This window comes from Thermomyces dupontii (genome assembly GCF_041956625.1).
Source record: "Thermomyces dupontii strain NRRL 2155 unplaced genomic scaffold VTN31scaffold_1, whole genome shotgun sequence".
NCBI lineage: Eukaryota > Fungi > Ascomycota > Eurotiomycetes > Eurotiales > Trichocomaceae > Thermomyces > Thermomyces dupontii.
This window is the reverse complement of record NW_027192307.1, coordinates 1555217-1577350: the sequence shown is the minus strand read 5'-3', so window position 1 is coordinate 1577350 and position 22134 is coordinate 1555217. Positions and strand designations below refer to the sequence as shown.

General features: G+C 48.7%; 6 protein-coding genes across 6 annotated transcripts; 3 read left to right on the top strand and 3 right to left on the bottom strand.

The window, feature by feature from the left end:
* Nucleotides 1-938: 938 nt before the first annotated feature.
* Nucleotides 939-2665, top strand: VTN31DRAFT_582 (uncharacterized protein; the record flags this gene model as incomplete). The annotated part of the gene is made up of 3 exons (XM_069406361.1): nucleotides 939-1147; nucleotides 1201-1953; nucleotides 2014-2665. 3 exons carry the CDS (start codon nucleotides 939-941, stop codon nucleotides 2663-2665), a joined length of 1614 nt encoding a protein of 537 aa, XP_069263438.1.
* An 861-nt stretch (nucleotides 2666-3526) lies between these two features.
* Nucleotides 3527-11585, bottom strand: VTN31DRAFT_581 (uncharacterized protein; the record flags this gene model as incomplete). The annotated part of the gene is made up of 4 exons (XM_069406350.1): nucleotides 3527-4360; nucleotides 4422-10850; nucleotides 10909-11322; nucleotides 11391-11585. 4 exons carry the CDS (start codon nucleotides 11583-11585, stop codon nucleotides 3527-3529), a joined length of 7872 nt encoding a protein of 2623 aa, XP_069263437.1.
* A 1957-nt stretch (nucleotides 11586-13542) lies between these two features.
* Nucleotides 13543-14369, top strand: VTN31DRAFT_580 (uncharacterized protein; the record flags this gene model as incomplete). The annotated part of the gene is made up of 3 exons (XM_069406339.1): nucleotides 13543-13570; nucleotides 13624-13935; nucleotides 13999-14369. The coding sequence occupies 3 exons, from the start codon at nucleotides 13543-13545 to the stop codon at nucleotides 14367-14369; spliced, it is 711 nt and encodes a 236-aa protein (XP_069263436.1).
* Nucleotides 14370-14462: 93 nt separating this feature from the next.
* VTN31DRAFT_579 (uncharacterized protein) lies at nucleotides 14463-16176 on the bottom strand (the record flags this gene model as incomplete). The annotated part of the gene is made up of 4 exons (XM_069406327.1): nucleotides 14463-15248; nucleotides 15306-15452; nucleotides 15506-15971; nucleotides 16022-16176. The coding sequence occupies 4 exons, from the start codon at nucleotides 16174-16176 to the stop codon at nucleotides 14463-14465; spliced, it is 1554 nt and encodes a 517-aa protein (XP_069263435.1).
* Nucleotides 16177-17646: 1470 nt separating this feature from the next.
* Nucleotides 17647-18468, bottom strand: VTN31DRAFT_578 (uncharacterized protein; the record flags this gene model as incomplete). Its single annotated transcript, XM_069406316.1, has 1 exon — nucleotides 17647-18468. One exon carries the CDS (start codon nucleotides 18466-18468, stop codon nucleotides 17647-17649), a length of 822 nt encoding a protein of 273 aa, XP_069263434.1.
* Nucleotides 18469-21454: 2986 nt separating this feature from the next.
* On the top strand, nucleotides 21455-22043 carry VTN31DRAFT_577 (uncharacterized protein; the record flags this gene model as incomplete). Its single annotated transcript, XM_069406305.1, has 2 exons — nucleotides 21455-21830; nucleotides 21892-22043. 2 exons carry the CDS (start codon nucleotides 21455-21457, stop codon nucleotides 22041-22043), a joined length of 528 nt encoding a protein of 175 aa, XP_069263433.1.
* Nucleotides 22044-22134: the final 91 nt, after the last annotated feature.

Sequence of the window (22134 nt, the reverse complement as noted above, 5' to 3'; positions counted from 1 at the left end):
ATTGATTTCGCGATCTCGGTGATAAGCCTTCACCTGTCAAGTTTGACCTCGTCTCGTCTAATACGCAAACCCCGCATGGATATTACAGTGGGAAATCTGAATTTATGTCGCAGCACGTATGACTGGTGGCATGGTTTCATGTATTCCGTATGATTATAAGTACCGTGGACCTGATCTATTCACCTGGAATGAGGCCTCGACAAGTTGACATAGACCGTCTGATCATGGGGTCCATTGTTTTTGTAGGCTGATTACCGCCAATGGCCGTCGACTGATCAAGAAGCCATTTAGTTTACGAAGAAAATTGATACGGTCCTTGAACCAAGTAATCGATTCCATAGTGAGGACTACTATCGATGACGACGTTCAAATGCGGAGGTGGGGCAGCTAAGGTGACTCCCTGTACGCATGGATTCCATCCATACCGTCGATTCGACTAGCTGACTCGTACATCCATACATTGCACTGCCTGTAAATTACAGCGAAAAAACTTGAAACAGCCCCAATATGCGGCTATCAGCCTCAGCGGATCTGATTTTTGCCGAGTGCAGTTGCTTGACTCATGTTCCAATCGTTCAGATATTGGCTATCGCAGCTTATAGCTCCGAATTTATTCTGCATTTGTCAACCATATTCAGTATAATCAAGATATCAGCGAACTGCAGGTACTCATTCATCACGTGGAAACGTTGAAATCAAAGCAATGGGGCAAAAGAAACAAGTCTGTCCGGTAAGATACGGTGTATGCTTACTGACGTTGCATCTCAGCCTCTCAGGCGGTCAAGCTGTAGATGTGTTCTGATAACTATTGTCTGACGTCTACTATTGTGGCATGCCTACAAGGAAAGCCATTTCGCAATTGGTACTTAATCTTAACGCTCGATGGTTGACGTGCGCCGCAACTTCGGGCAGGAAGAGGAGACAATCAACATCCAGCCATGGAGATGCTTCCCCTAGATGCTCGATATGCGATCGTGGGAGTCTTACTCCTGATCCCACTCGCAACATGGTGTTCGACTTGGGTACGGTCGTTTCCAGCAAAGCCCTTCACTGGCAAGGAGCCGCCAATGGTGCCATACTGCATTCCCTATATCGGCCATTTGTTGCAGTTTCTAGACAATCCGGGAGAATTGATGCGACGATGCAGGTACATCTATATTTCACCATAAAAAAGATTCATGGTATTCTGATTGCTTGCAGAAGAAAATATCCCTCCGCTCCATTCACACTACAAATGCCCGGGGCCAAGTTTCATGTTTTTAGCTCTCCGGACACGGCGTTTGAAATTTTCACGAAGCCACGCAATTTCATCTTTGAACCTGTAGTGGCTTCAATGATGAGCAACGGCCTGGAATTGGACGGGGAAGATCTTCAGAAGTTCGATGTTCCACTTATTTCGGATCGAAAGGATCCAAATCTAACACCAGCACAGCGGGAATCGTATGTTTTCACACAACGGAATCATTCCCTGTACCTGAAATATCTCTCCGGTAAGACCTTGACCTCGATCATGCAAGTGTATCGCGAGAACTTCCTCTATTTCATAAATCGCATGATGCCGGTAGAGAAGGAGACAACAAAGTCGCTGAATTTACACAAAGTGCTGCAACGGCTGATTTTTGAGACATCCTGTGTTACGTTTTTTGGAACCCGTGTCCATCAAGTCTCTCCTGATATTTGGTCTCACTGGGATTCGTTTAATAAGGCTGCCTATATCGGTGTTCGCTCGCGGGCGTCGTTCTACTTGCGTCCATGGACCCTAGGGGGAAGACAACGAATGCTCCAAGCCTTTGACAAGTGGTGCGACACCGAGCTTGAACCTTGGCCGGAAGAAGCAGGACTCTGGAACAAGAAATGGGGTGTCAAGCTGAATTGGGAGCGGGAGAGGATGGCACGAGACCACAATATGACCCTTCGCGGTCGGTCCGCTGTCCATGTTTCGTTCTTTTGGGTGTGAGTGGCTTTACTACATCATGGTTGGTCTGCTTGAAAGGGAACTAATGAAAAAAGCAGGATCATCACAAATGCAGCTCCTATGCTAACGTGGATGGTTACCGCACTGTTAACACATCCTGAATATCTCCGCGAGTTCCGATCCATATCTGAGCGATACATCTCATTTTCAGGGTCAGGAGATCTCGAGCTTGACATCCCAGGTTTTTGCACCGAGCCATTCATTCAAGGTGTTTGGAAGGAGGCCCTAAGGCTCGGTGTGACCAGCGCACCAGCACGTGTTGTGGCTCAAGACTCGGAAATCGAGGGCTATGTTGTGAAAAAAGGCAGTGTTATTCTCATGCCTGTCCGAATCATGCACTTCGAACCGGATGTCTTTGAAGATCCCTGGACGTTCAATCCTTGGCGTTGGGTGTCTGTTGAAGAAGAGATAACGACGTTCCCCTCTTCTAACCCTGCCAGAATGTCTCCTGAACGATTGAAACGTCAGAATAAGAGTCTTAGACCTTTCGGCGGCGGCACCGGTGTCTGCTCCGGCAGGTTCGTTGCTGAACAAGAGGTCATGATGGGTGCGGCTATCCTGTTCCACCTCTTCGATTTCGAGTTTGAACCGGGGCAGAAGATTCCTCAGCCGAACTTAAATCCACGGGGACAGGGTGCTATGTATCCGCTGATCGATCCCAAAGTGAGGATAACACGGAGGCAGGCTTGATGCTAAACACGATTTCTGCGGTTATATTATTCAAGGAGACGCTGACTAAATCCAACGGCATTTGAAGCTGTTTTCCCCTGCTAGGTGAATACTATTGTTGTTGAACCTTCAGATTGAAATATGCCCTTGATTGTAGTATAGACTAGTAGGGTGTCAGCGGTAGACGTCCGTCACTGCCTCTTTGTAGTCGGCCAACTCTCCTGTATCGACAGAGCCTTGAAAAAAAAAAAAAAAGGCATTCCCAATGCATTCCTTTTTATGATGTCCGCATATAAGATGGTTAAAACCGAAATCGCGCTGATCGCACTGACTGGAAGCTAGCTCGTGTGGTGTCACGTGAATACCGAACCCTACATTATCAGTCCATGGATGATGGATTGTGCAGCGATTTTTCAACCCTAACCCTATTGACTCGGACCCGTGGATTGAATTGGACCACTGGCACGTAGTACGTACGGCAATCAATATATTGAGTAGTATTGGGAACATAGGTGTAAGCGCTAAGTAGTATCATCCCGCACTCATCACGGCTGTCCATTGATCACAGTATCATCCGAATTTGTCACGACGCCGACCGGTTACGATACGGATACCGTACGGCGTTGTGACAGATTTGTAGTGTATTCTACTGCGAGTACAGTTGTAGGCATACTATGGACGGCCCATGTTCCGGTCAAGTCAGGTAGGTGTACTATAGTAGACGACTATGAGATGATTGTCATAGGCTATTCACTGAGGGTTCGATGAATTGCTACTCCGGAGTGGTTCAGATAGTAGTACAATCCATAGTGGTAACAATGTCAACTTCGCGTGCTCTCACTCTAAGTACAAAAGTCGTATCATCATCAGGTCAGATCCAAATCACACTTTGACCAACTTGCTCGAAGAAGCAATCTTCTCGCTGATCGTTGCCAGGCTGTCCGTACCCATGATTTCTAGCAGCGGAATCTCGGAGCCCAAGTCTTTCACCACCCAGGTGCGGAACTCCATGGCTACAAGGCTATCCACGCCGTTGCTACTAATGCTCTTGTCTGAATTGATGTTATCAACGGGGATGGCCAGTAATGAGGCCAGTTTGTGTCTCACTGCCTCTCGGACAATGTCGATTGCTTCGTCCTTGCTGTTGGCATAGGGTAACGCCATAACACCCTGCTGCGCAGGGTCATCGTCCTTATTATACCGGTGTGAAACTGATGTGGTGTTCAGATGGGTGAAAAGGGGGTAACCAAGGTATGTCAGTGGAGGCATTCCACGCTGACGCATGTGCTCCGCCGTTGTTAGACCCGTGACCAGCTGAGCACGCTCCGGCCCTTCCTCACGCTTGTTTCGGGGATCAATCACGAACTCCATGAGCGCATGGATTTCTTCCTCACGAATGAACTCGAGCACGTGGGCCAGCGATGTCATGTTCTCTCGGTGCTCTGCCACGTATCCGACGGACAGCACCGTGCCCAGGTCAATACTCGTGGCCGGTAGGTTTTTTGCAATGCGATGCCGTGCCAGCGCGTCCTGATAAGTGTTGCCGGCTGCATAATTGCCTTGAGAACGGTTTCCTAGCAACCCAGTTGCCGATGAAAGCATAACAAAGAAATCCATGTCTCGAGGGAGATAATGATGCAAGTTCCATGATCCCTGAACTTTTGGGCGAACCGCAGTCTGCCAATCCTCGTAAGTCATATTCTCAAACATAACATCCTAAGTTGTGGTTAGTCTAATGCCTCTCTCAAAAACGCCGACAAGTCGGGACATGACATACTCGAATAACCATGGACCCCTGAACACATCCCTTGATGGGTGGCAAGGTCTTGGTAACCTCTTCAACAACGGCTTTGACACGATCTGCATCCGTCACGTCGCAAGAAAAGATGTGAGCTTGACAACCCTTGCTCCTCAGGACATTGAGAGTCTGTTGAACTGGCTCCGTGATTCTGCCAGTCCTTGATAGAAAGACAAGATGCTTGGCTCCACTTGAGGCCATCCACTGACCAATGCTGCGACCGATGCCGCCAAGCCCGCCGGACAAAACGTATGTGGCATTGCTGTCGAAGTGGTAATCGCGTGGCCGTTCCGGAACGATAGGCACGACGTCCGTCGGCGATGGCACAAGGACAATTTTGCCCATGCCTCTGCCGGACTGAAGCAATCGAAGGGATTCTTCAATCTTCTCGTAGCTCTTCACCGTCGTTGGTCTCGCTTGCCCGATCTTCCCCTCGACGTACAATTTGACAGTGTCTTGAATCAATCGCCGGATGAGGAATGGTTTGTGTCGCATCATCATTGGGAGTTCCACGCTGGCCATCATTGTCTGACGAAGGAAAGGTGCTAGCTCAATTCGGCCGCCTCCTTGAGAGTCTTTCTTTCCAATCTCAATGAACCGGCCAAACGGAGCCATGATATCCCACGACCGGCGAAGAGCCTCCCCGGAAAGCGAGTTCAGTAGCACATCGACGCCACGATTATTAGTCATACGCATGATACCCTTGGTAAAACTCAAGTCTCGACTGGAAAATATATGGTCTTCCGGGATCCCGTACTCATTTACTAGAAGTGCCCGTTTCTCAGGCGACGAAACTGTGGCAAAGATCTCGGCACCCACGTTCTTCGCAAGATGAATTGCAGCTTGGCCAACACCACCTGCCGCAGCGTGGATCAGTATAGTCTCGCCTTTGGAGAGTTTCGCAATATCATAGAGGCCATGAATGACTGTCGCGTAGACACACGGTAGACCAGCGGCTACCTCGAAGCCCATACTGTCCGGAATCTTAACTACGTTCTGCCATTGCACACGGCCATATGTGTGGAAACAGCCCACAGCCTCCGAGCCGCACAAATACACGACGCGGTCGCCAACTTGAAGGTCGGGGACTGCGGAGCCTACACGAGTCACAACACCAGCAGCTTCATTTCCCAGGGAATAAGCATTGTGCTCGCCCATAGCGATCATCACGTCTCGGAAATTCAGACCCACGGCCTTGATTTCGATCTCAACCTGGTTGTCTTCCAAAGGTTCATAATAAGACTCGTCAGTGACGAACTCTATCTTGTCAAGCATGCCAGGCGCTGAGGTGCTTAGTTTTACTGGTCGACCTGCTTGACCGAGCGGCGTCATCTTCGGCGTTGGGCGAGAGAACTTGGCACTCAGAAACTCATTCGACAGCTCCGAATCGATTAATCGGCTTGTCAGGATGGCGCCGTCTTTCAGAATGTATTCTGCATTTCGTCTACTGCCGGTGTCGCTTTCGACAAATTGGCTTTCGAACACACGGAGGATTTGCAGGACCATGTCTGAAATTTCTGGGCGGGGGTCTGCAATAGATAGCGAAATCAGATTGGCATCGTCGACGTCTCGCTCCCACCGGATCGTTCGCATCAGTCCATGGATCATGCCTAGAGCTGGCTGCCGCTCGATATCTCCAGTGACCCAAAGAGTTCCTGCTGCGTTGTTAAGAAGATGTCGTATGTTCGAGTACTCTTCTTCGCTGAGTTGTGATAACAGCTCCCGATCAATCTCGAGCAAGCACACGCATACGGTCTTGAGGAGAGACTTCTCTTGTAGCAGAGCTTTGTAATCAATCGTTCGCAAAGGAACGTTGCCGATCTTGTTTTGCAAGCCGTCTCTAATGGTATCAATCAATTCAGTTGAGGTCTGGTCTGAAGTTATGATCAGGACCTTATCCGCCGTAAGCTTTTTTCCACCGTCCTTTGCCGTAGCCACGAACAGACTTTGCGAATGTAGGTCTCGGTTTTGACGATCCGGGAACTCCAAGTCAATACCATTAAATCCAGCATCGCGAAGATAGCGTTCCCATTCCCTGACAGGCGCCCATGGACTCCAGGTTCTGCTGGGTTCAACGCCTTGCCACCACCCCGGTAGCTGTCCAAACGCAAGTGGTGACCACAAGAAATCTTGTCGAACGCCTTCCTGCAACAGTATCTTGCCGCCGGGTCGTAGTAAGGCCCGCAAGTGTGATAATGTTTGTTTCAGGTTGGAGGTAGTATGAACAACGTTTCCGGCAACGACAAAGTCATAGTAGCCAGTAGGTAGATCCTGACTGGCAGGGTCTTTCTCTGCATTGTAAGTTTTGAATTCCAAGATATCTGCCCAAGGGCGAAATCTTTCTTCGGCCTTGTTGAAGAATCCTGCAGAAATATCGGTGAATGTGTACTGGATGACGCGCGATCTTTTGTCTGAGGGTCTTTGTTTTTCGTCCAGAGGGTTGAGCTTGCTGAGGATCATGGCCGTGGAAGATCCAGTTCCCGCTCCAACTTCGAGAATTCGTAGATTAGTCGAATTGTGGTACACAAGATTCAGATACTCGTTGAGCAGGGACGGGATGTCTCCGAGTCCCACAGCTTCATCATAGACACGGTCAAGCAAGTCGTCGCTGAACATCACTTCCAAAGGATCCGACTCGCCTTTCAAGAAAGGAACGATATGGTCCCCCATGCGTATAGCAAGGGCTCCATCGGCATTGTGGTCTTTCACCTCTTCGAAAAGCTTCTGCTTGGACTCCGAGTCGTGAACTATCTCCTCCCACTGTCTCTTAGAAAGGTGAATGATTTGGTCCTTTTCGAGGTTGACCTTTTGGTAAACAAGCCAGTCATAATACCGACGGGCATGCCCTTCCAATTTGTTTGTATCGAAGTCCGGGGGAAGCTGCATCAGAGCATCTGTCACTTTCAGCATCACAGCCAATTGCAACTTGTTGACCCAAAAAAGTTTCGTCGCGTCCGCCTCTGGTGAAGACCGTTGTACCGTCGAGAATGACGCCTCCGTGAGAAAGTTGGCGTCGGCTGGCCATACAACAGTGTGACATAATTCTCGTTTCTGGACTTCCTTCGCCGCGCTTGACTCTAAAGGTGTTGCTCGTAACCCTTGAATTGACACAAGTCCTTCCTGCCCGCTCTCGTCCCACACAAGGATGTCGGATTCATACTTTTCGTATGCGATCCTCGAAGACCGTCCGTAGCCCTTGAATTTGGTTTTAGGAGTGGACGGGATGGCGGAGGAAAGCCAGATCTCTTTGACGAATGTAGGGACAACGGCATGATCGAGAGAGTTCTTGCCGATGAGATCCAACAGTGACAGAAGCGAGTGATGAAACATGCTGTCCATGGTGCTGGGATGTATGAGGTGAGAGTGGATGTGTTGCTTTGGCATCACCCTGGCAATGTCGGGAATTGTAATCGTAGCGGCAACCTCGCCACGACATTTGCCGCTCCCCTTCACCTCCCCGATATTGCGAAAGAGAGGTCCGAACTTGAGTCCAGTTGTGGCCATTGTATCATAGAGACCGTCGATGTCCATTGGTGACTGGCATTGGTGACATGTCGACTGCAGCAGCTCACGCCAGCGCGTAGCTTCATAGTTCGCCTCCCGGCCGTTGTCGATTACGCTTGGCTTTGTATCGTATTCAGTGGCTATATATCCAGTGCAATGCTCAATCCAGTCGTCTCCCACGGAGTCATATGATGAAATGGAGAAGCGATTCCATATCGTGGAGGGCCACAAGCTCGCCTCGTCCATTCTGGTGACTGACAGCATAGTTTCAACGCCCTCTTTGGTATCGGGAATGATAAGAGCGCGCTTTATGGAAATGTCCTTCAGACGGAAGCCCTTGATCATCAATGTCGGATCTGCAATCTGACGGTGAGCTTCCACCGCCATGATGATGAATCCAACACCCGGATACACAACGTTATCCGTGACCACGTGGTCACGCAACCAAGGTTGCTCACTCAAACGAATGATGTGTCGCCAGCGAGGAGCTTCAGAGTTCCAGTCGTGTACTGGAGCACCGAGAAGATCGTGTCGCGGGTGTTTCCTAAGTCGAAAGTGCTTGCTCAGTCTACTCTCGTAGATGATTCGCTCGCTATGGTCAAAGCTGTATGGCGGGAGATCTACCAACATAGGTGGTAATTTCGTGATTGAGAATCCGTTAACAGTTGAGATGTTGACGGGATACCCACGACTGGCTAGCGTGCCTGCTGCCGTAAGAATCACTTCTGTGCTTGGATTATTCCTGTCAAGTAGGCTCAAGTACGTCACAGAACTGCCTCTGATTTGGGTTGCCAGGGTCTCTTTGATGGCACTGCGTAGAGAACCATGGGGTCCAACTTCAAGGATCACATCAACAAGGTACTCAGTATCGGCGTTGAGTCGGAGGGTGGGCTTCTGTTCGTCGCGCTTGTAGCCCACTGCAATCAATGCTTCGGCAAATCGTACCGGGGAGACCATGTTTTCAACCCAGTAAGGAGCTTCCAGCAAGTCGTCTTTGACAAGGTCTCCCGTCACGGTCGAGAACATCAGGACTCCCTGGAACCTTGGGTCCGGTTTCTCAGTCGCCAAGTCACCCATACCCTCAAGATACGTAGAGGCAACTTGTTTCATATGTCCCGAGTGATAGGCATTGGCCACATTAAGTTTTCGAGCAAAAACACCGTCGTTGTCCAGCATTGCCTTTAATGCATCGATTTTGCGCTCGTCGCCAGAGACGGTATGATTTTTGGGACTATTGTAGCATGCAATGATCAATTCCCCCGGTATTTCACGATTTAGTTGTTCGAGGTATCGCGAAAGGGCCTCTGCGGACAGGCCGACAGCAATCATAGATCCCTTAACGTCCAGCTGTTTCGCAGAAGCAACTCCTCTCCAGTACCCCGCTTTCCAAGCAGCTTTACGGCCCAGTTTTCCAGCAGCGTAGGCTGCTGCTATCTCACCAGAGGAATGGCCAACAACGCGGGTCGGAAGGATGTTCCAGCTGGCCAAAAGATCTACCAAGGCAATTTGGAGAGTAACGCAGCACGGGTGCGATAATGCCGGAGAATTGACGCGTGACTCCTCCTTCTGTCTCATCAGTTCGTCACAAAGGGACCATTCAGCTCCAATCGATTGCAAGTACTCTGATGCTTCCTCGATGCTTTGGCGGTAGACGGGATATTTCATCATAAGTTCTCGTCCCATGGCGTACCATTGCGCCCCTTGCCCTGTAAAAACAAATCCGACTCGGGGCGTGTTACCCGCTCGAACTATCGGCAGGCCATCGTTGGCAGTCAATTTGGTAACTAGATCAGAAATCGAGTCGGCAATGAAAAACGACCGCCAGGCAAAAATGGAGCGACGTTCAGACAAGGTGAATGCAAGGCTATCAAGACATTCTGGCTCACTGGGCCAGTTCCGGAGGTAAGGGTTCCGCAGGTAGTCGGCTAATTTGGTCGCGTTGCGTTGCACACCATGCTCATCAAATGAGCTGAGAATGAATAATCGTTTCTTTGGCGAACTGACACCATTGTCGCCGTTGACCTTGTTTCCGTGTACTCCGTTGACAGCGTTCCCATTGATCGCCGACTCTTCATGACCAGTCGTTTGTTCGCTGCTGCCAGAAAGCCGCTGGATAGCAATGAGTCTCAATGCAATTTCCTCTCTAGTTGGCACTTTCTTCGAAGTATTGTGTCGTGCAGTCAAGTTGTGAGATTCGAGATAGGATAATGCATCGTCCAAAATCATATGGCAGTTGGTCCCACCAACCCCAAAGGAGTTAACAGAGATTCTCCTGAGTCCCTCCGTAGGCCATGGAGTATTTTCCAACGGGAGCTTGAGATTCCACCGTTTTAAAGGTATTTTCGGATTGGGTTTCTCAAAATTGGTGTTTGGAGGGATGATCCCTGATTCCAGGATCAAGACAGCTTTGATAACTCCAGCAACACCTGCCCCGCCTTCCAAGTGGCCGATGTTGGACTTGATTGCACCAATATATAGCGGGTCATCTAGACTCCGATACGGTCCGAAGACCCTAGCAACTGCACTAGCTTCTGCTGGGTCTCCAGCCTGAGTGCCGGTACCGTGAGCTTCAAGCATTCGTGTATCTTTGAAGTCCAAACCCGCATTCTTATATACTTCTCGAATCAGTGCTTCCTGTGCAGTAGCACTAGGCAAGCTGATACCGGCCGTTCGGCCGTCTTGATTGACTCCCGAACCGCGGATGATAGCACGGACAGTGTCTCCGTCGCGAATGGCGTCCGAGAGTCGTTTCACGATGACAGTGCCAACTCCTTCCGCGCGTGCATACCCATTAGCCCGATGATCGAAGCTCCAGCACTTTCCGTCCGCGGATAGGAAACCATGGTGAGCCATTCCCGTGATATCCATAGGGTTCGCCAAATAGTTGGCCCCAACAACGATAGCCTTGGTGATGTCAACCACCCTGGTAACTCCACATGAATGGTTCACAACGCTCACTTACCATATTACTCTCACCCATTCGCAGACTAGTGCATGCCAAATGTAGGGCTACAAGGGTGCTCGAACATGCTGTGTCGATGGTCATGCATGGACCCTTAAGGTCATAAAACCAACTCACGCGCCCAGAGATGATGGAGTTGGTGGCACCTTGCGGTTTGTATTTCAGACTTGTTTCTGGATCCATGTTTAATAGTGCAGCATGGTCAACATTGAACCCAGTCGCATAGACAGCCGTTCGGCTGCCAACAATCGTTGCGATTGGAATGCCAGCATTTTCTAGAGCATGATAGGTGTTTTCCATTACCAGTCGCTGCTGTGGATCGAGGGAATACAGCTCAGTTTTAGTGACTTTGAAGAAAGGGGCATCGAAATAGACAGGGTCCTCTGCGAGGAAGTTCGCGCCTTTGACATGAAACTAGGGCCGTCAACTCACATCATCCCTACCAAAACTCAAAACTAAAATGAAAGAAGCATGGTACATACCGTTCCCCCATGTTCCGGATCTGGGTGATAGTGCGCATGTTGGTTGATACGATCAGGAGGAAACTCCGACTTTTGATGTCTTCCTTGCATCAGCACGTTCCATAAATCATCTACAGTCCTAGCGTCCCCGGGAAACCGCGCTGCCATGCCGATGATAGCAATGGGCTCCTTAGACGCCATAGTTCCATTTTCCATGGCTGAACCAAGAGCTGAAGCCGAGTCCGACATTCTGGACAAGGTATTGGTCTCAGACTGCATGTCCGTCTCTCAGTGAGTCTTCCACTAACTGAGCTCTCAAGGAGTTCGTACCTGGTGAGTTCCTGGTGCGCTGTGATGACGAAATCCGCAAGCTGTATGACACCAAATCGAGATCAAAAAGACCCTGGCCTGGCGGACTATTATAAGGGAACTAATGGCTCGTACTTGGGAGGACTACTCGTCCTCAATCTGCTTGTGTTATATTTTTAGCCTCACATTCCCTCTGCTATATAGGCGTCATCTTCTTTGCACACACACCGGTGTGTCAAATTTCTGTAGTTGCATCGCAAACCCACCTTGAGCTTGTCTTCTCGTCTCGTCTCAGCCTCAGGATGGCAGTTCATATATGCTATTTCCTTTACATGTTACCTTGTGGATTTACGCGTTTCTTGAGAAGTTTCCGCTCCTTTGCAGTGAAACGTTCTTTATCCTGCTCCCACGGCTACCTCAGTGGCTATCGTGTTCATGTTCGCAAGAACTAGGTCAAGTACGCACTCCGTTTCGTAACATATGTAACCTATCAGTGTCATAATGCTCCACCACTTAACAAGCTCTTCTTCCACTTGATTCATTGTCGATGTTCATTCATTGCGGAGTATGGGGTCCATGCTGACCTGCTAAGTTGCTGAGCACCCTAGCGCCTTAGCAGGGCGCACTCAAATACGTCATAGACTGATGGTATATAACCTTCCTCGTTGAGTGTGGAGACAAAGTAAAAGAGGGTGAGATCAGATGCTACCCCGGATTCCAATATGCTCATCCATATGCATTAGCGCAGTGGACAGTCCCTTGGACCCCAATTCATACAGTACACAGTAATTGGCTGGTGGTATCCATTGCTGTTGGCACTTATTCAACTGAAATTCTGGAAAGAAATGAGATGAAATGAAGAGAAAGGAACGTAAAAGGAATACCTCAAAGCCGAAGGATGGGGATTATTTACGATTCATGTGAAGCTCAAACTAGTATGTGCTCCGGAAAGTTTGGTTTCATAATAATTCATCTTCACCGAATGAGCTAATCTTGTTGACTCATTTCCTACAATCAGGGTTGTTATTCTCAATCTTTGTCCATGACAGTTGAAAGCCAGGAATGAAATTCACTTTCAAACATGCCTACCTCTACTTCCGCTGCGAGTACATTATTAAATACGAAGTGCTCATGGAAGCTAGTAGTATGTAGAGGTACTATTCACTACTGTACTGAGGTTGAAGCTCCTCTTCAGGGAGTGTTACTATATAACGCCTTCGGAATCTCCTGCAATTCCTTCCTTTCAGCTTTATGACCAGTCTGCAATCAAAGCTCGGTCGACTACTTCACGCCTCAGCAAAGATACTGCTGTTTTGGATGGAATACTTCGCAGAGCGCATCGATCTTGCCTACTCAATAAGTAAGTACTGTCCACCCATACAACGCTGAGGTTACCAAGTAACGGAGGAGCCGAATCCCATGAATCTATGAGGGCCTTTGATTGGCCATGATCACCAAAGTGGACTGTGCAGTACAAAGTACCTACGCGCTAGCAGGCAGAGTGGACGCACTGGCTGGCATCATGGCACACTGAGCACTGGGCACATGGCTATGCACTCTGCGATACTCAGTACGAGTCGTATACCGTATTGTACGTAATTTACGTACTGTAACACTCCGTACAAGAGTACTCCGTAACAACTCCCTCCGTACTGTATTCGAATCTCGTACTCGTACCTCCGATGTCTGCCTGGAGCTCTAAATCCCGAGAATCAACCGGCATTTGTAATCAACATGAGGCAGCTGAGCAGGCCTTCGGCGTCGCTTTCAAATATATGTTCTTCGATCGGTTCCCACCTTGAACTGATGAATATGCACAGCTAATTCCAACTGGGAGAGAAAGCTCAGCAATTACCTTTCTGCAATGAAGCCCATCGTGCTCTACACCCATCGTAAGCTGCCAGATAAGTACTTAACTGATGAGCAATGGCTGATCCAGAGAAAGCCCTTGGGCCAAATCCATGGAAAACTGCCATCGTCCTAGAGGAGCTCGGGTTGCCACATGAATATAGATGGATTGATTACGATCAGGTTCACCGAAAGCCTTACACCGACCTGAATCCCAACGGACGGGTGCCATGTATCGAAGATCCAAACACAGGCATGGTCCTCTGGGAGTCCGCCGCTATCAATGAATATTTGGTGCAAACATATGATCGGTCGCAAAAGCTTTGGTGTGCTGAAGGGCGTGATCATTTCTATATGAAGCAGTGGTTGTATTTCCAGATGTCCGGACAGGGACCTTACTATGGGCAAGGTTCGACTTCCAATCTCTGTTGGCCACATGTTGATTCTTCCAGACTTCTAACATATCTCCCAGGCGCCTGGTTTCTTTTCAGACACCATGAATACTTACCGTCCGCTATCTCGCGTTACCGGGAAGAAATCCGCCGCATGATTGGAGTAATGGATACTATTCTTGCAGACAAAGAGTATCTAGTGGCAAACCGCTGTACTATTGCAGATCTCGGCTTTATTCCATGGGATGAGCAAGTTCGGAATATTTGCGAGGGCCAAGAATGGTTACAAACAATAGAGCAAGACTACCCACATTGGAGCGCATGGCGACGTCGACTTCTCGCTCGTCCGGCGGTCCAGAAAGTATTGGCGGCGAAAGCAAAAGCTCTGGCAGATGCAGGGTCGGGGATTATACCAAGGAATTGGGAACGTGAGATGAAATTGATCAAGTAACTGCATGCCGTGACTCCTATGTATTGTACGGGTTTATTGACCACGAACATCATGTTGGCTACATTGTACATGTTGTTGCATTGTGCATGAGTATCAGTTGGGCAAACTAGTAGCTCGTTCTTGTTCAGCTTTTCCCCGTGCAAACCGTGCTCGAATTTTCTCCAACTTCCCAATATCCCTTGCAGCATGCCATTTGGGTGTGAACCCTTCTACGTGACCCATCGGATCACTTTCATTGAGCCAGCCCACAATCTCATCCACATAGGACACCTCTTCATCCATTCGGGCATTCATCATTCTCGTTGGGCCTCTGGAAGCTAGCCGCTGTTCGTAGTGCGCTCGCATGACGTCCGGACTAGGCAAACTGGCCCTGCCTGAAAAGACCGCCGCAATGGCTATCGCCTGGAACTCGAAAAAAGTAAACGTGGAAATGAAGAGGGAAACTCCCACGAATGCCAGGGTCGGGTCAGGAAGATAAAACATATCTTTGTGGAGATTGAGCGTACAACTTCCGTCGCGCACTAGCACCTTCTCGAGATCGACACCGGCAGAATCTTCATCTGCATGAAGCTCAGGCAAGAATGGATAGGTAAAGTGGTACCCGGTACAGACAATAACCATATCGATATCGCTCAAAACTGTCCCATCTTTCAGAGTCACAGTGCCAGGGATCGAACCGATGTTTTCACAATCGAGATTGTTCCGTTGCAGTAAATCAAATGACGCGATCTCTCCAATCCGTTGACAGTTTTCCGGAATGAAGTCTACTGGGAGCTCGAAAGGCGTACCGCGACCAGACTGATAGATTTTGTGCGCAATCGGGCCCAACTCGCGAGCAATCTCTGTCGACGACGTCCCTGCACCAACCAGTAGTACATTCTCAATTCGGACAATCAGCACACGGACTGCAGAAAATAAGCGTACAGGAAGGCTTACCTTCCCTGCATACGGGTCAGGGCGACGATACCCTTTTGAATGCTCAACGCGATTAGGGTACGCCTTGCGCCATGTGGCGAGACCAGGGATGGGAGGCAGGCGTGGTACTTGGTAATGTCCATTAGCGACAACGACCGCATCGAACTCCTTCTCCTCGGTCAGTCACTATAGTACCGCATAATATTTCAGTCAGTACTTACCCAGGTACGAAATAATAAGCGATACTGCGATTCGTCAACAGTTTCGGACTCTATAGGAGCAAGAGTTCCCGTCGAAACCACCCATTTAGTTGCTTTTTTTTCAACTCTCTCGACATTTGTTCGATAGTGGACTCGTTCCTCCAGGCCAAATTTGGATGCCGCGCTCTGAACGTATGTCAATATATTGCGATGCGTGGTCCATTCGCTTGGATCTTCAGGCTTGTCCGGTGAGGACAAAGCGATATCCCACAGCCATGGATGATCTTTGATTTCCATAGAAGCCAGTGAGAAATTGTTCGTCAGACTATTATAACATGCTCCTGGAGGTGAATACTTCAGAACTTCTTCTGCAGGAATTATGGCATCGCCGTCATTTTTTTGATATCGAGGCAGGAGTGCCTGTGCTGTCTCCAGCGGCTTGGTAACAGTATACGGCGGCTCAACTGGTTTTCTTTCGTCGTAGATCCTGCGTATTTGATCAGTCAACTTAGTCTCATAAAGGGTCCATCAACCAACCAAATACCGCCTGCTTGCTCATTTCGCTCAAAAACCGTCACCTCCAATCCTTCTTGCACAAGATATTTCGTTGCCAGAATGCCACTTATCCCGGCACCGATGACCGCAACTGAGCGAATTCCAGTCAAGCGCTGCCCTTTCCGATCTGCTGTCATGATCAGGGAACTACTCGCTATGGGAAGACCTGTTTTCATTTCCATTGTCTGTGCGGGACATTGAAACTTATGTAATTCGCCTCGTAGTCACCCTGGCTAACCAACTGTGATTATCCACTATGTATTTGGAGGTGGATAGTCTGTCTGCATCAAAAGCTAGAAAATTTCGAATTGTGGCTGAGGCTCTATCACCTTGTGATGTCTCATCGAATTCCTTCTGTATCCACAGGTGAGCTGATACTTCACAGTATTGTAACTTTTGAGTAAGATGTGACTCGTGAAGTGCTGTACTCAAACTTGTACTCATACTCGGGTTAGTGCTCCGTAGTTTCCGTGTTGTGGCCGAACCTAGGCGAATGGAGTGTACGGAATCACACATTGGTTGACAGGACTGAAGACAGACTTCGTCCAGATATACAGTATGTAATTCGTAAGGGTACTAGGGTAATACAGTCCAAGTCTCCAAGATTCCGGTACTCCGTACGAGGTATGTAATACAACCTCCGTTTGGTATAACGAAACAGCCGTTCGGACTTCGGAGTACTCGAAAGTTACTCTGTACAACGAAACTTCATTCTATCGCTTACATAATCCGCCAGTTGACTGAGCATGTCAGGCGGAACCTGGGAACACTTTGTTCACGACACAGGGGGCTCTCGTGCAGCAAGAGACAGTACTAGGTAGCAGTAACTACAAAAGGTACTAAAAACTCCAGCTCTTTAAAGACTTCGTCGGCTCAACACCAAGCAAAGTTGCAAAGGTCGAATCGTGCTGTTCTGTACGAAGCGTTCTAGTAGCGTCGTTTTCCGCCAAGCGTCCGGTTGCTTGAGAGTCAGTCACCCGATTACGCGGTCAGATGGATTGAAACCCCCCTTAAATAGTAGTCAATATAGAATCTTATACTACTGAGTGGTGAGTGTGAGAAAGGATATACCCCTCGGGACTCGAGGAATTGACGGTTCTGGCAGCAGTGACTTCATACTATCTATTAGAAATTGAAGTTAACTTATTACGAATACAAGTTCGCCGCGCTCTCGGGAGTTAGGTGGTTGAAAGAGATATATTAGGGTTTAAAAGAGTCACGTGATATTTATAGCATATCTTCACGCAACTATTCAGTTTGGGATCATTCTGAAGTCAGTATACCTCTAATAGCAATGTAACTAATGTTGCAAAGCCTACTCGTACGTCGAGTTGAATATCGAACTGTGGGGCCATTAATTGATTTGGAGACCTTGGTTCAATATGGTATGGTAAGGTCTTGGTTAGGGTTAGGGTCAAATCGAAATCTCTCCACGTTTAATAAGTCAACAGTGATAGTGACAGCGTGTCAGGTGAACAGCGTGTCTAGAAATGAGGGGGTGATGAAGCAGAATCTCCAGTGTCCAAATCATCCCAATAAATAGCCTCAATTGCTTCTTTGCTCACTTCTAGAAGCTGGATGTTCATTCTATGAATGAAAGCTGCCGTCTACTTGGCCACATACGCAATTGTAACAGTGTTACCCGACGCCGAATACGAGGTATAGAGAATATTTTTCCGTTTAATATCGAGAATCTGTGCCCCTGTCGTATCGACCATGATTCCATTGCGAACAGCCGTGGCATTTGTGAAAGTGATGGTCCCGAAGTCTGCGAAAGGAACCAATTCAGAGCCGACTTGGAAGTCCTCGACGATCCACTCTGCATTGGTCTGGCAGAGCTGATCGGACTGCTTGGTAAATTCGTGTAAGCCGTAGTCACCGTTCGTCAAGTTTTCGACTGTGGCCACGCCAGTCGAATTACTGGTTGCCATTACCGTCACTCGGATCTTGTCGCCGGCGGAAATAGAAACTTCATCGAAATCATAAGCGTAGTCAGGGTACCATTCATACCAGGCAATGTACGAGGAGCGGTTATTCTGAATGCAGAAGTCGACGCCGGTCTGCAGAATGGCAGTCTGGCAGGTGTCTCCATCCACGCCGACCCATGCAGAAGCGCAGTATTGCGTGTTACTCGTATCACTTCCTTGTGGTAGAGAAGGCACCGGCACTGTGAAAACTCCCGTGACCGACGTATACCCGGAACCAATCAAGACAGCACCGGCCCAGTTGGTGCTGTACTGAACAGTTGCTCTAGTGTTGTTAAGTTCAAGCGGTCCCCAGACGTTTCTGGCAACGAAAGGAGGATTGGATCGATGCTGGTATGACACCCGCGCCAAACTGCGGCCAAAATTGGCGATTTGTCGTTCTTTTGTCAGTGGTGTGGCGACTGATATGCCGGAGAGAAAGATGATTCCAGCACTGAACTTCATATTTGACAGTGCTGTGTTAGTGTCTCTGGATAAACGCAAATTTCAAGGCCGGAAAATGATGCCAATCTGATGGAACGAACGATTCTTCAATCGCACAGGTGAAATTTATATGCTGTGCAATACATATTCAGCAGCAGCAGAATGATCTGCATAGCTCAATTGTCAAACATGTTTCCATGCTACGAGTAGATACTCGTGTCATAGAATTTTCGATTAAAATGCCGTCCCAAGCGTAACAAGCTTTCTATGTAGTGCAATGCCATCCAGCATGGAATCATTGTTTGGATTAGTTCAGTTTCGATAGAAAAAGAAGGAGCGCATTCGAGCAAAGGATTTGGATTCCTGTGTGAAGAGGATCGTGGGCATATGCCACATGGCGTCTTGATCACTGTAAATCCAGTAAGATTGTCAGCAATGCAGGAACTGGAATGTGGATCAAGTATGCAAAATGCCGGTCATAAATCAGATGCAGTACTAAACATCTGAACATGGGATTCCCCTCTATATACTTCGAGTATTCTGACCAATAGAGTCCCTACAGGAAACTCATCAAATGTCACCGGGGAACGCGCAGAGGCATATGGTAGAGGTCAAACTAGATTATCGCAGTACAAAGTTCCCAGTTAATCAAGTGAGACGCACTACCTAGGTAGTTTAACAATTGCCTCCACCTTCCGGCACATTGTCATAACCAAAGTAGGGGCTTTAAATGAAGGCTGCAGCAGGTGATCCCTAGCAGATAGACTGACTACTCGTACAATTCTACTTCTTCTCCATGTTACGGTTCTGGAGGTTTAGGAGTTCCAATCGCAAAATTCACTGTCCCAGAGTAACTACTCCGTACGGAGTATATAGACGACTCGCGCTCAGCGTCGTACTCTTAGGTAGATAACATGGAACTGTGCACCACTCGCCAGACACCGTGGAACTGGACCAATTCCAAAGGCTGAGATGTGGGCCAAAGTTGCGGTTGCGGCGTTGAGCAAAGTCGTTCCGCTTCTTGCTGCTCCAAGCTAGGGATGGCGCCGTGCCTGCAGTCTGCACTCTGCAGGGATCGTCTCAAGGAGGCATGGCGGAAAGTCGCTCGTAAGCTCCGCGCCAACTGACGAGTCGCCAATTCTGACCACCGGCGGCTCCACCTCGTCGCTCTCGAATCTCGACAGACTGTCTAGTCTGGTCCGGTGGCAGCCTCACTCATCTCACTTCTGAGCAGGCGGAGCTGCAATCCGTCTGGGGGCCTACAATACATAGCATCAAGCTGTCATAGCTCATGCCAAAGACAGTCTGATACATATGGAAAGCATTGCTGCGAGTCACGTTGATCAAGCAATTCTGTTCGATCCCGAAGCTGATATCGATCGACGTCCTACTCGTACGAATTCTGTATACGCGTGCAAGACTATGGAGAGTTGGAGGCTCAGATAGTCGGAGCATATCCGAAAATGAACGCTTCAATTGCGGATCTTTGAGTTCCCACATCCCACAGGCTGCTTCGGGCTGGTTCTTTGAGCCTCGAATAAGTTTGATCAGATACAGGAGGATGGGGTAGGCCTTGGACGGAGTTGTCACGTAGTCCGTACTCCGACACTCCGTACTCAAATTTCAATCGATTTGTCAAATCGACAGCATGAAAGATTTCAACTAGACGGAGAATCGGTCCGATGGCCGATCTGAGGTTTATGAAAAGCTCCAATTGTTTTTGATCGATTTGCAAGTCAGCATTAAGCTATATTGCTGGACTCCTCGTAACAGTATTCCTCTGTCCCCTGTCCGGACCGGAGTGCGGAGTACGGAGAAAGTACGGAGGTGCCGGATCAGGAGAAAAGAGTAATGACTGGTGGGGATAAAAGTAATTCCGAGCCGGCAACGTAATTCTCGATTCACGTGCTACCCTCTAGGACCCAATCACTTCTTGGCGCATCCAGGGGCATATCGTTGGTTCTCGATTGGTTCACGGCAGAGTGGTTTATCCCAGTATCCGATTGGTTGTCAAGCAAACGGTTAGGTTTTTAAATGACGAGCTTTTTTGACGTGTTAAACTAGTTATAAAGTGTGAGGTTGTCATGCAAGGTCTTTTCCTACGCTCAGAGCATGGAAGATGATGAAAATGAATGCAAAAATAGTACAGAGTACGGTATCATGATCCTAAATCCTAACCAAATCCTTTGTAAAGGAGGGTGCGGACGTGCAAAATGAGTCAATCTTGAACCTTCTGTCTCCGCTTGGTGACCGCCAGGCACACGAGTCGGAGCCTCATCTGCGTTGGGACTGGTGGGTTGGTGCCTTAGGACTAGGTTGCAAGTTAACCTTCAGCCTAAAAGGCTAACAGATGGGGAACGGTGATCCATGAACAAAAATCTCATCCCTTGGGCGCCCATCAATTCTCACTTATCCATTAACTAGTTATGCCCCCATTTTCAATAACGATCAGCCAGCAGCTTTGGGCCCTTTTTCGAGAAGCTAACCTACCTGTACATACATACTAGTTACAGTACAGTAAGCAGTAACTTTAAACACACGGGAGGCTCCAACAGAGAATGAAATCTAGAGAAGAATTGCATGTCGGTATTGGCCATGTTGGGCTCTGGCATCTCCACAATGGAATTCTAGTAACCAATAACGACTTGTCCCCTTGGGTCTTTTGTGGATTCTTCGCGGAAAGTTTACGAAGAAGCTTTCACTTTTGCTCGGGCACAAAACGATGATTATTCGATTGCTGCTGAATCTTGTTCTCCAGCTTGCTGCTTGGCACCCCGTGAATACGAGCTTCAGCTGCATATGGCAGGGCGATGAAAGACGGAGTCAGGGAATATAAGAGTCATGTCTGCCATGGCTCAATGCAGCGTCTCTCTGTTCTCCAACAACCAGCGCGTTCTCGTACTTATAGATTATCCCAAGTGACGTTCCTTTCGGTCGTTCGTTTGTCATCCATTCTCAACTGATTACGGAGTTTCCCCCTCTCCATTCCCCGTCCTTCTTTAGCAAAATGCGCTCCTTCTTGGTCACCTCCGCTGCTCTCAGCATTCTGGCCTCGACCGCTCTGAGCCAGAGCACTCCAAGCTCTTTCGCTGATTGGATTGAGGATTCATTCCCGTCGTGCGCCACCGAGTGCTATCAGGAGTACTTTGAAGACCTCCTCGGTGACGACTGCGGTGATGATGCGATATCGAGCAACGATTCGGACACCATCGCTTGCCTTTGCAAGAATGGCCAGGACCTCGATTCCGACGCCACCAGCGACGCAGCGAAGGACATGCAGGAATGCTTGCTTAAGAGTTGCGACTCTCCTAGCGACATGGGAGACATGAGCCCTCGGAACGCCATGTCCAGCCTCGCGAGGCTCTGCCGGGACGCACTGAACGGTATGTCAACCTAGGCTTACACTATGTGAAGGCGGACTTGTGGAATCTGACGGGCATTCAGGAGACGACTCTGATAGTGGCGACGACGATTCGTCTTCGAGCAGTTCTTCGAACGATTCTTCGGAGGATGATGAGGATGCCGCCCCTCTCACCAAGGCCAACTTGGTTTCCGCTGCCGGTGCTGTCCTGCTCGCTGGTGCTTACCTGCTGTGATTGAATGTTGTAAATATCATATCAGTGCCTGTACTGTGTTGATTCTTTTTCACAACTAATATTAATCTTCCGTCCCAATATCAGTTGGGGT